The sequence below is a fragment of the Orbicella franksi genome, chromosome 10 (genome assembly GCF_964199315.1).
Source record: "Orbicella franksi chromosome 10, jaOrbFran1.1, whole genome shotgun sequence".
Lineage (NCBI taxonomy): Eukaryota > Metazoa > Cnidaria > Anthozoa > Scleractinia > Merulinidae > Orbicella > Orbicella franksi.
In genome coordinates, this window is record NC_138154.1 from 23185144 (window position 1) to 23199266 (window position 14123).

At 38.0% G+C, this 14123-nt stretch overlaps 1 protein-coding gene and 2 pseudogenes across 1 annotated transcript; 2 read left to right on the top strand and 1 right to left on the bottom strand.

Annotated features, from left to right (window-relative positions):
- Window positions 1-497: 497 nt before the first annotated feature.
- On the top strand, window positions 498-1549 carry LOC145501755 (uncharacterized). Its single transcript, XM_081481150.1, has one exon. The coding sequence runs from the start codon at window positions 653-655 to the stop codon at window positions 1547-1549; it is 897 nt and encodes a 298-aa protein (XP_081337276.1). The 5' UTR covers window positions 498-652.
- Window positions 1550-8631: 7082 nt separating this feature from the next.
- On the top strand, window positions 8632-9755 carry LOC145500670 (adenosine receptor A3-like; annotated as a pseudogene).
- A 1162-nt stretch (window positions 9756-10917) lies between these two features.
- On the bottom strand, window positions 10918-12035 carry LOC145501756 (uncharacterized; annotated as a pseudogene).
- Between the last annotated feature and the right edge of the window lie 2088 nt (window positions 12036-14123).

The following is a 14123-nucleotide window of genomic DNA, read 5'->3' on the forward strand; positions in this document are numbered from 1 at the left end:
CACCTCGTTTTTAATTTTCCATACATTTGTTCATGATTCTTTTCAACGAAGTGGCGCGAACTTGTAAGCTGCGGACAAGTTCCCGTCAAGGTAGGTTTCCAAAACCGTGATAAGGTGGGTGTCCAATGATCTTCAGACGGGTACAAGTTCTCGACAAGATGGCTTCATTAACCGTGATAATTATAAGGTCTATGTTTTGTCGACCAACGTATAACCGACTTAAAATACATCTTACAATATTCAATTAACATTAGTAATAAATCTGACTTTGAGGAGGGTTTATTAAGTTTAATCAAATTTATCTCTTTGCCAATTTTGACAAGATTTCTTATTCTTGAGAGGTTGTTACTGTAGCTGTTAATTTAACAACTCTAGACTTCAAACACGTATTAACCATAATGTGACATTTATTGCAATGTATAGGTTAATTTCTTGACCCACCTTAAATTTTCAGACTCGGGAAGTCGTCCCATATGAACTTCAAGAAAGACTGTTCCGATATAACGTTTCTTTTGTAATTATCTGTAAATACCTTAAGGTTCCGAACTCGGTTTTTTTTTTCCTCGGGGGATTATCATGATCTCAATTTTCTTACGATATTTTCGTGCAAAGAAATCTACGTATTTCTAATATCTTCTTGCTGGGTTTCAGCATGAATTCAACAGAGGCCAGCACAACTCGTCAACCTCCCACAAGCAAGTTCAACCAAGATCCAGCCATGGAAACGTACCAGGTGATAATCTTGTTAGTCTGTTACTCCATCGTCAGTCTCGCCATTTTGACTTTGAACTATCTCATAGTGCGAGCCTTCTCTACAACAAAACCTCTCCTCCCTCGTCGGCGGCACTTCCTTGGTTACTTGGCCTGTGCTGACCTTGCAGTAGGACTGGTGTCAATTCCAACCTTCCTGTACAACATGAGTCGCTGGCCCAGCTATGGCTTTTATATTTACGAAGCGTCCGACTGCGCCTCTGGTCTCGGGTCAGCCTGCATTCTCGTGGGTCTATCCATACAAGGATTGTGCTCGACGTTTAGGCCCCCGACACGATACGCGGGCCATCCCAGAAGACGCAACTTCTTCCTGGTCATCGCGGGCTCGACTGTTATGGCTGGGTGCGCAGCAGCCGTAAACTTGGCATGCCTGTTGGATTATATTCCCTTCCTATTTTACTTTTACGTGGCAGCTGGCGTTATTAGTGTTTCTGTGCTTGTCATGGTTGTCACGTGTATCGTTGTCATGGTTTCACAATTATGTGGCAAGGAGCGAGAGAGTGATCGGGATGAAGACAAGAAAGTCAGAAGGTCCATGATGAAGTCATGTACTGTTTACATTTTGACATGGGCCTTACCCTATTTATTTCTCACATATAATAAGTTCTGTGGATTTTGTATTCCTGTTTCTGCAATGTTTTTCTATATCATTAGAATTCTCTTGTATCTCAAGTCGTTTTTCATGCCAGTTTTTTACTTCTATAATATTTATTCCTTTCATAAAGCAGTGAAAAGAATTCTTACTCATGACTGCCTTGGAATACCAAGGAAATATTAATGGCAATAGAATTTGTAAAGTTAAATGCATAAATCATCGTGTACAGTAATGAATGCAAGGAAGCAAGACAAGTACAAAACGATTGAGCAGCACTTTTATTGTCACACCGCACAAAAAAAAAAAATTAAAATGTAAAGCGGTCTTCTCGAAGAGCATCGTTGCCCAGTTTTACCAGAAGCTGGGTGGTTGACCTCTAGGTGGACCCAATAGGCCACTTTCGATATATTAAAATTCAGCTTGATAATGAGGATTAGAGGACACAAACAAAATAAATGGAGAAACATGGTCATTCAGTCTCCCTTGTTTGAGTCATCTAAACCTCACTGCCAAGCTGAATTTTAAATATATCGAAAACGGTGTATTTGTGCCTTGTGCATCGATGGGAAGATTGAGACTAAGTTTAATACATCATATCTCTGCGGCGTGATAAGGATCGCACAGCTGTAAAATAAGTCGTATTAGCATTGGCAATCAGATCTTATGAATGCGAGTGCAATTAAGGATAGACATCGCAAGTGACATTTTGAAAATTCTCCCAAACTTGCACGAGCCTTTACGCAAGAGAAATTTGAAAAAAATTTTAAATATAACGAGTAGTATAGATTCTTAACTGCTCCAGCTTTTATTGTATTACTCATTTGTGATATGACCGAGAAAATTACGAACGCACCTGTATTAATTTACACCGCGGTGCAAATTAAAATAAATTGACCTCCTCTCAGCCAATCATACTGAAGTAATAAATTGTCTCAGTCAATTAGTCAAATATGTTATGCACTTAACACTACTAACCACTGATAAGCTCTCGTATTTAAGAGTATTACAAACAGGGCAAATAGGTTACCTTTTGCTGAGCCGGCCTACTGGAGAACTTTGTCGGATTCTTAGTAGGGTTTATACCTTGCACGTTGGTTTACCGGGTGTATTTCGAGCTGGAAAGTCACATTGGAGTCAGGTACTGTTTACGACCAAATATTTATTTGCTCTAAGTTTTCTTTCTTATTATTTCTACTAGAAATGTGTGAGGCACATGTAGTTAGAAACATTAATATTTATGCAGTCAAACGTTAAAGGATATATATATGAAGCGTTTTTATTCGCGTTTTGAACAAAGCTGCTCATATCAAATGTATGCATGAGACACCATGATCCTTGTTAATATGGACCTCACTCAAAACACGACGGCAACGGCAACGAGAAGGTCACCAGACAAAAGGCTTAATGAGCAGAACAATGGATCAGCACGCTCATTAAGCACCTTTGTACATTTAACTGCTGTCTTTTGCAAAACAAGAACTTGAAATAACCAATTTCTCAGCATTTTGCAGAACGGCTTATCAGTTTCGTATTTCTACTTGTAATGCAGTCGAACCTCCTCGTAAGCGACCATGGTCCTTTTGCGGGAGGTGGTCGCTTATTGACCATTAGACCATATTGGGTCAAAATTTTACCTCATTAGCAAATGGTAACTGCAGAGACTTAATTGCCCATGTTTTAAATGTTTTATTCATGTCCAAAGTTAATTGAAAAAGAAAAAGTCCGGTACTTCCCATTTTGAAATTTTCATTTCTTCAGGAATACGATAATGTGACAACACCTTATTATCCAATTTCCGCTCTATCATCCGTCGAGTGGTTGCTTACGGGAGGTTAACAACAAAAGACATTTTCCCGGAGGGGGGGGGAATACTCCTATATATGGGCTATATAGGTATGTGCCGCGGGATAGGGTATGGTTTTTCAGGTTCTCGATCCTTAAATGTATGCTTTCGGTTCGACCTTGTTGAGCTGCGTCGTTGCTGTACTTTGCGACGACGATTAGCCGCGGCAATATATATATATATATATATATATATATATATATATATATATATATATATATTAAATAGGGTAATTTGGGAAACTAGTCGCTGAGGAGAGGTGGTCGCTTACGTGAGGTGGTCGCAACCGGAGGTTTGACTGTATAAACACGCTTTTGTAAAGGTTGGTTTTTATTAGTGGATAAGCATAAGTGACTCATTAAGACGTTAATAATTTTCACCCTTTTATACCGACAGACACTCTAAATCGATCTAGATAACTACGAAATTCTGAATTAACATATAAATACTACACGCTTTTTAATGTTTGGTTTTCACTGACTAGCGCATTCAGCTTGAGTGACGTATATTATTAGCACCCTTTTTTAGGGAAATTTAGCAATAAAAGACGATATCACTATATGCTTATGCGCTAGTGAAAATCAGCCTTAATTAACAGGCGTCTTCCTCGGTGTCGTCTTCGTACATTCGTAAGGTCCCTAATTATTTTCTCTTTCAACATCATGATTGTAATATTCACTCACAGTAGAATGAGCAGTTCATGTCGAGTGCATACTTTTACTCAAACTTGGAAAAAAAAAATTAAACGGCTATTATCAAAACTGATATCCTTGCAGAGGTTAGCTCTTATTGCGTCATTTGTTTAATTTACGCTGGAGGGAGTTGCCAGACAAACGTCTGCTTTTCATAGAGTACAGTTTGGATCACTTTCTGTGGGGTATAGTGCTTGCATGCACAAGCTCCACTCTTTAATATTTCACCACAAATGTTGCTTAGTAACGAAAACAGGTGTGTTTGCAAAATGCCAAAGCCTAACACACAATTCGGTCTAATTTTCTTTACAAATTATTTTTAGCATATTAAAGTTGTCATTAGTGTCTGGAAGAAAAAAAAAGCTGGATATTCAAGGTCACAGCTAAACTAAAATGAAAAAACTCGTTTTTGCCGCACCAATTTAGAAAACTGAGTTTGTAATCAGCATAAAGATCAAGCTGAAGCAGAAATAAGTTGGCTAGAGTTCGGCATGGTTTAACTAACTTGCATGCAACGACCCGTTATAGTCTTCCACCTACTGAAGAGTTGAATTGGAGAGAACAGGCCTCACAAAAATAAACAACGTAATTTTCCCTCTTGCAGAGACATCCAAACTTATATGGCAGAAGACCTCACTTTTGAAGTAATTCTATGGACGCTAGCTTTCGCTGTGGAATGCTTCGTGATCATTGTTGGAAATGTTGTCGCCATTGCTGTGTTTTGGAAACAAAGATCAAAACTCAAAAGAACTCGCTATCTTTTGATTAACCTCTCGGCTGCTGATTTCATGGTTGGTGTTTGTGCAATTGACGATGTTGTGTGTCTTCCGCTAAACAGCCAAGGATGCAACATCATCCAGAAAACAATTTTAGTTGACTCAAGTTTTGCGATGGCTTCGCTGATATTTCTGGTTCTCATTTCTTTAGAAAGACTCTTTGCAGTCCTTTCTCCCTTACGACAACGTGGGACGAAAACGTCAACGTACTTCTATTTTATTTCAGCAGGGTGGGTGTTATCAGCACTGCTTTTCTTGATTATATACCCACTTTTGTTTCACTTCTCTATCAACCTTTCAGTACAGCCTGTGTTTTTATCGCTTTTACAAATAATAGGCTTAATAATTATTTGCGTTGCATATTCAGTAATATTCATCTATACTAAGAGAGAAGCTCCAGGGATGCAGCAGCGTCAACGTAGGCAAAGCAGGAGCCTTGCCAAAACTCTTTTCATCGTTACCAGCTTGTCAGTGATGACTTGGTTTCCCCATGCAGTTATCAATGCTTACCGCTACATAGGGTCCTACATCCTGAATGGCACCAAGAAGGGAGATTTGTATCGTACCGGGCAGATTTTTCGCTTGGCTAACTCGTTTATAAATCCGATAGTTTACTGCTTCCGAATTCCCGAGTATAGAGGTTTACTGACGAAAGCTTCCTTTAAGAAACGAGAGAATCGAATTTTCGCACTAAGAAATGTCAACGCCATCGCTGCGTCTCCTAACATGCTTCATTAACATCAGAAACAAGTGCCGAAGTTATAGCATCGATAAAACACATGTTTATGATCGTTTACTTTACAAGACTCAAGACCTTCCTTTTTACCAAATTTATTAAGAGTAACTCTTTATGATATTTTTGTTTTCTTAGATTTTGGATTATTATTATTATTATTATTATTATTATTATTATTATTACTATTATTATTGCTGTTGTTGTTGTTGTTGTTATAATTATATAGCAGTCAGTTAATCCAGTATTGTCAGCACAGCTATTATCCTTTAATTTTTGAAAACTGTCCAATTTGGGAAAAAATAGGACACTTTGTCTCAGCCAATGAAATTAAGCTATTGACCTTCCGAAGATTATCGAAGGCCACACGAAACCTTCCGAAGATTTCCGAAGTTCACCCGAACACTCCCGAAGATTTTCGAAGATTTCCTAAGATCACCCGAACAATTCCAAAGACTTCCGAAGATCACCCGAAGATCACACTTCCCAGGATTTCCGAAGACTTGTGACAATCTCCGGCGATCTTCAAAGATCACCGGTTATTTTCGAAGCTTTCCCAAGTTTCGGAAGATCGAGGGCCCAGTCTGTTTTTCTTCAGAGACAGTTACTGTAGTTTTCCTTGCAAAGCTGTATTACCTCACGAGCTATATAATTAATAAGTAAAAGGACTACATGTTTGTCCAATTGGGAAATAATTGGATTCAAAAAATTCCTCTGACAGCCAAATTAAACTTGGCCTGCGACCTCGTCCAATTTTGGCTGTCCTCGGAATTTTTCTATCCAATTATTTCCAAATTGGACAGCATGTAGTCCTATTACATATACTTATTATTGTATCCGCGGGAGTATGATTTCGTGTCATCGGTGGCGAACGGGGCCTATTTATCTAAGTAAAAGACAGGAAGGAAGCAAGCAAACGAGCAAGTAAGGAAGTTAATAATTTAGTAATTTAGTGAAAAAATAAGGAATGAAGGAATGAAGGAAGGAAGGAAGGAAGGAAGGAAGGAAGGAAGGAAGGAAGTGAGTAGATAAGCAAGTAAAGTAAGAAATTTTATTACATGTCAAATACGTCCAGCGCGATAGCCGCTAATTGGGGACACAATATATATATAGACAGACAGATAGATAGATAGATAGATAGATAGATAGATAGATAGATAGATAGATAGATAGATAGATAGATAGATAGATAGATAGATAGATAGATAGATATTAGAAATTACTAAAAACTTGCATTAGTTACCAGGCAGTTAAAAATACTAATAAAATACTTCAACATGACTAGTATAAAAATGTTTAAAATGTGCAACAAACGAACATTAAGAATATTCTGTAACATTTATACTAGATCTGTTTACTGTAAGAGTGTATATAGCCACTGAGTTGTCGCGTAAAACACATGATTGGTATCTGCTTCGCATTCCTTATTAATACATAAATTGCTACTCACAGTGTTTGAGATTGAGGATGATTATATTGACGCCCATTCGCTAGTCTTGATATTGAATACCCATAATTATTGTATCCTGTGACTGTATTACAACTTTCCCTTTTCTTATTTCTTTTCATCATTAGTCTTACTTTTCACTAGTTCGACTCATTGTACTTGCTTATGTGTTTGATGATATAATTTTATTCTTCCTTTTTTATTGTGACTTTATGTATCATTATAAATTACAACGCATGCCTAGATTAGCCTACGCTATATACACAGGTGGTGTACGGTTGTGACTTGTAATCTAGCGTAATGGGAATAAATAAAACTGTATAAACAACTGTCCAACGGTGGTTGACACGAAACATTAAATTTGCTACACTGATGTAAGTAGTAGCGAAATGTCACATTTTGAGACGTCGTACATATCATGAAGCACAACAAAAGCGCAAGTAAACTTTCGAGAGTGCGCATTACGGACTCAAAATCATTGTTGATAGATTTTCCCCGAGCAGGACTGAGAAGCTGTTGGTCACCCCAATATCACTTAAAAAAAAAATTAAAGATGACAATCACGGAGCTCTCAGAGCTACCAGGAAAAAATGATATCGGTGTTACAGTACCAGAGGTTCATTGTCGTCTCCGTTCTCAAATGACAGCTCCTCATGGTCAATCATTGTTCTGTTCTTTTCCGAGGATTAGTAAAGTGAGAGTTCTTAAAGAAATCATATCTTGTGTAACAGTGGCCTCCCAGAACAGCTGCCCCTGCACAACAAAAGTATACAAATTAAGTTATTCGGAGGTAGACTTACCTAGAGTTAAAAACAAGACACTACACCTCATCGTCATGTTTACCGAAGAAACAACCACTGGTATCTCTCAACAGTGTTTAGTTGCAATCAACATAAATCTTGGCTTTTAAAACCAAATCTTTCTTTCTTAAGTTCTGGCTGAAAGTTTATTTATAAGTAGCAAAGAAATAAGGCAGGTAACTTATTTATTATTAAACAGAAGCATTATTTACATAGAGAAGATCAATGTCAGCACATATTTTTGAGCAAAATTAATTTTGAACCAAAACCCAATGCAACTGCAACTACATCAGCTTGGCATTAAAAGAGTCTTGAATTCACACTCAATTAACTTATTCTGGACAAAATAAAGAACATATTTTTGTACTCTCGGTTCAAATAGAAATATCCTGTACACTCTCTATATATTATAAGACAGCCAAGTTGAAGTTACATCAGCAGCTGTGTTTGGAAAATGCTTAAACCGAATGGAAATAATCTCGTTATCAATATAGGTAATCGTAAGAATGCGAGTGCAATTAAGGATTAACACTATAAGTGAAATTTGAAAATTCTCCAAAAATTGCACTACCCTTAGGCAAGTGCAATTTTAAAGAATCGCAAGTAGATTTTTAATTGCAATTGCTCGAGCTTTCATACGCGCGATAACTCATTTATTACATGACCAAGAAAATTACGAACGCTCGCGCTTTAATTTCCACAGCAGTGCAAATTAAAAACTAAAGATACATCACGGGCTGGCTCACTGACAATCACAATGAAGCAATTTTCTCAGTCGTTAATTGAAAACCCTTAGAATCTACCATTGGTGCCGGTTTGTGTTCATTTAACACACTATAGCGCAATTTCCTCAATGAGATGAGAAACTTAAAGCTTATGACTCTGGCCGCTTCGGTGAAAACGCAGATGTACAAATCAACTAGTTTGCAGTGGTGAGCGGCTGCTAAGACTAGTTAATGTTGTGAGTGTGTTAATGAGTCACAAGTGGTGAGCATTTCTGGCGGATTTCCTAGCGATTTTCTTCAGGATTTAGCATTCACCTGAGGAGAAAAAAATGGCAGAGAGCTTTACGAACACAGAGTTAATTCTCTCGAGACTGTCTTCTCTCTTGAAAGCTTAGCAATAATTGTGGGAAATACCATCAGCATCGTTGTTTTTTGGAAACAAAGATCAACGCTGAAGCGAACTAGCTATCTTTTGATAAACCTCTCCGTCGCTGATCTGATGGTTGGTGTTGGTGTCATTAATGATATTGTGTGTCTCCCCATAAGAAATAACGTGTGTCAGATATCTGAAAAGACAAATTTAGTAGACGCAACTTGTGGCATCGAATCACTGTCGTTTTTAGTTCTCATTGCTTTACAAAGGCTTTATGCCATCGTAAGTCCTTTACGTCACCGCACCACGAAAACATCAACCTACTTCTACTTCATTGGAGCAACCTGGATTGTTTCAGCAATGCTTATCATAACAACATATTCCATTTTTTCTTACCTTTCACTTGACTATATACTTCAACCTGTGGTTATATCAACCTTTACAGCTACTTGCTTGATAATTATTTCTGTTGACTACTTAACAATATTCATTTATTCCACAAAAGACGATCCGAGATTAGCGATAAATCGTCGGCAACAAAACAAGAAACTGGCAAAAACTCTTTTTATTGTCACATTATTGTCAGTGATCACTTGGATTCCGCATGGAGTAACTAATGTTCTTCGCACCATGACAGGGAAAAAGGAAGGAGATGCATATTTGGCAGGACAGATTTGTCGGTTGGCGAACTCTTTGGTAAATCCAATAATATACAGTTATCGAATGCCTGAGTTCCGGAAGACATTGAGAAATATCTTTGCTTGTAAAGGGAAAATTCGAGAAAGACAATCGCAGCTGTCAGCTAGAAAATACCAGCTGGGTTGAAGCTCCTCCCGTCTTGCTGTCGTTTAGCCGATTGGAAGTCAGCGACCTCAGTCCGTCAGGATCAACGACTGGAGGTAAAAATACCACTGGGCAACATTACTAGTAAGCAGTTAATTCGAACAATAATTGCTCATTTCCGTGCTGCCTTTGGCAATTTGTGAAAACGAGTCATTTTGCAAAATGAGTTTCAAATGCACGTTCATTGTCGTGAGAGAAATTCATTTTTCATCTGACGTTTTGCACGAGAACTTTATTAAGAACAGAGGTAAAAGGCTTCTTATACAGAGCTCTTTCGTGAAACTTGCCTCAAGCGCAAATATGGTAACAGTAGTGCAGCAGTGCCAAGGGTGGAAGCAGTTCCGAGGCGGCAAAAAACATAAAGTGTAAAGGTATAGGTCATCAGTGGCATGCATCCCTGTAACTGTCTATTAACCAAAAAAAAAAAAAAAAAAAAACCGGTGGAATGTGTCAGGTGGAATGAACGATTGTTTCGCCACAGGGGGTCCATACAAGCGGCATGTCTGTTGGTATGTTCGAAATATAAAGAAATGTATGGGAATATTAAAGAATCTTAACCATCGTAAACTGATATCAAGTAATGTCCATGTTAAAGCTCGAAATAACGTGTAGTAACAGTCAACGCAAAACCCACCAAATCGCTCAAATTCGCCATTTTGAGCCGCAGAAATGACAATACACAACAACTGATGTAGATTTACGTTTATTTTGAGCTTTAACATGGACATTATTCGACATCAGTTTACGATATTAAGACTCTTTAATATTCCCATACATTTCTTTATACTTCGAACATACAAAGAGGCACGCCGCTTGTTTGGGCTGCCTGTGGTTTCGCAGTCTTGCATTGGAAGTTACGTAGCAATAAAGGATTACATTAGCCAGGAAACTCACCCAAATGCCTCATAATTTCTGTTAGGGCGGGTGCCTAATCAAGCCAAGCACCCACCATGAAGAAAGGACATTTTAAAATACTTAGGCAAATTTGACATGTTTAACTCTTGTTAAGAATTTAAAATCGAGGAATCCGAAAAGGTACCGAGGCTAGAAACCTCACCGAGGTTTCTCCAACCATTTAAGGCGTTTCTTGATTCTGCTCTTTGAGTGAGTGACAGAATATCCCCACATAATCTGTATTTTATTAAGGTCCGTTCTTAAAAGCATATCATTTACATCTTCTGAAGAAGTTTACAGAATTTAAATCGAAACGTCCCATGGTTTTTAATTTTTCTTATTAGCCCGTGGCGCCATTTTCTTTTTCTTAGTCTCAGTTCAATACCACTGATCATGCCTGACTAAACTATGGTATTTTGGAGAAATTAATTAATGGCCTCAATTTCCGAGGTAGAGTGCATTTCAGTTTCAACTATTATTTTTCTTTAACGAACCTGTTCTCTTGTTTGAGTAGCCTATGAACCTACCATTTCTTTAATTCCTGCTTTCAAACTATCTTTAATCGATGGCAGTAGAAAGCGGTAAATAACCGGATTGACCAATGACTGTACAGCAAACAGGAGCATTACTTCTCTGATGGCTGTAACCTGTAGCTGGTAGCAATTTTTGCAGACCCGAGCAATGGACACATACAATATCGAAATGCCCCACGTGATTAAGAAGGCCCCTCCAACAAATAAGAGGGTCACAGCCAGGGCTTTATCCTGTTTTGCTGAGGCAGCAAGTCTGTGTTGTCTTCTTCGTCGAACTGTTATCCAGATGCACACGTAACATGTAATTGCAGTGAAAATTATCCCGGCGATGACGACTGGTAATAAAAGGGGAGCAAAGTTTCCGATCTGCCAAAATCCATTCCATTGTAACGTTGCAGCTGCCGTCACCAGAGTTGACAGAATCCAAATTTTGTTGCTGCAAATATAAGTCTAGTCGTGCGTAATTGTAACCATGATCTCTAGTCAAAAATGGCACATTGCTCCCCTGAACTGTCAGAGAGTGATCTAAATAAGACAACAAATTTGTGATCGAATAAAATAGCATTTATTGAACTCGGTTATCGCAAAATATCGTCATTTGTCAGTGTCTCGCAGATCAATTATTTGCCTCGGCCTTCATTTTCGGCAAATAATTGATCTGCTTTCCAGCAAATCACGATATATTTGTAAATCATTTGTACTCATGGTTACAAAAAACGTACATTTTATAGACAGAAAAGAATAAATAAATACACGATAAGTTTTCAGTTCATGCATTTGTTATCCTTTAAGTCTAGTTTTGTTTATTAATTAATCAAACGAATTGTATTTAGTAAGTAGAATAACTTTAGGTTATTTTTTTTATTTTTTTTATTTTTTTTTATGTCAACTCTAATCAAATATACTGTTATTGTATTGCAAGTTACCTTTCGGTTCAGCTAGCTTGTCTTCATTTACTAGCTGTCTTGATCCTGATGTAGAGGAGCATCTGATACCATTGCCAGTACCATGTTGTTTCCACGTGTATCTTAGTCGATTAGCGATCGAGATTAAAAGCAACAGGAAGTTCCCTGTTTGGCGAATAGTTAACCCACTAATTATACTCAAGTCTTTAGTGAAGCACTGGCCATTTCAGTTTCTGTTGTCGTTTGTCTTTTCCTGGATAGCTTCTTGACTCACGAGTCCCCGAATCTCGTAGTGACCTTACTCTCAAGCTAGCTCTAAACGCGCGCAGTGCCGAGGAATAAATAACTGGGTTGATCAGCGATTGAAGGGTTTATACGAGCTGCGACGGTAAATCTGAGAACTGTCGGAGATTGCTTGTAACAATGTTTGCATGCATATCTCCATTTGATAATATATAGATAAAACGCGAGAATAGCCCAGCTAAAGACGAAAAACCTGTTACCATAAGCAGAGTAACTGCTAAGGTACTATCCTGCCTGACTGCAGCAATTCCCAGTTGACGTCGCTTTCTCCCTCGAAATGATATCTACAAACAACTATCGTGAAGGTCGCTCATGTGATCACCATTGACGTTAAAAGGCAATGAAATAAAGGTTCGTCTATCGCCAGAATTGTTGTTTAAGCAGCCGATAAAATCCAAATAACGACAAGGGCTATTTTGTAGACTTTGTCCATACCTTGGTGTCGTATATTGGCCAGATAACTGCGTGCATTCGTTCCAAGGCAATGACAACAAGAGTAATAAGAGAGCCTGATTTCGAAAAAGTAGTCAAAATATGGCCCGTTAAGTAAGGTATAAAGGAGTTTTAAGTATGTAGATCAACAAAAATGGTAAGAAAGCTCCAAACAAAAGGTCTGCGACAACAAAATTGATAACCATCACGTGCTTTCGAGTTCTGAGTGACCTGGTCTTGATGAAGATACACAATGCTAAGGCGTTTAAGACAATGACCTTAATCCCCAACCCAGCATAGACTATACTTCAAGAAATAAAATCAGAATCTGTTTGTTCTGTGTTTATGGTATTACAATTCTTCATTGATGTTTCAGATTTCTGTCCGCTGTAACGTAGGAAAAAGCAAAGTCTATCACTTGAAATGAAATGAAATCTACCACGCAACTATAAGTAACAATTCTTCCAAGAAAAATGCCAATCAAAATTGAAACGCATTTAGACCAAACAAATCGGCGTCATAAATCACAATGATGATAGTTGCAAAAGTAACTAGAAAAGGAAACAAAAATGAATGTCAATGACTGATATCGCCAAACGTACTGATCAAAAATGTTCCTTTATGTTTTTCCCCTTCGTCCCATCTACACATAAACCAGTGCTTCATATCCTGAAGATTGTTTGCTGGGCCCCAACATGATATCAGAACAAACCATTGTTGAAATTAAATTGCTATGAACAAAGGCCCATAGCTGCTTTAATAAAATTATGTTTTGAGATCATGATCAAGTTACAAGGAACAAAATTAAATATTTTTCTGGCCCAGTAAAGGTGACGGCACTCAAAAACGAAACTGCAAAACAACAACCCAGAATTTGCTGAGAGGACAAACTAGGGCAGGGTTGGGAAGGGAAAAACACTCCTTCCCCAGTGAGTCAAAGAATTGACTGACACGACGGCAATTGACTGTGCAATGGTAATGCATGCCCCTAGAGGGGACATCCTTTGATATAGCCCCATGACCTCTCGGCACATGCCCGGATGTTGACACGCAACCCGTAACGCAACAAGATAATTTAAGATTAGATTGTCAGGGAAAAACATAAAAATCCTATTCGCAAGCAAATATTTAAATTACACTACAAAAACTTTCCATTATTGGTGCGGGCGTGCGGACTTGGGCGACGAGGCGTGAAAAAAAAAAACATGCGCAATGCTCGAATGCGTGAGTATTATAAACGGGATACAAAAGCAATCAAATTGCAGTAAAAACAAAAACGATCACATTTCTTTATGTCTAACGAAACTGTTATAATTCCACAAATAGCGAGTTATACTCTATGACCTCTATAGACAGCCATCGCCTTGTTGATGGGAAATCTATAATGGAAATAATATTGACATCGTCGATTTTCATTTAACTGATATATGGTTTTTCTAAAACAGTTGTCTGGATTAG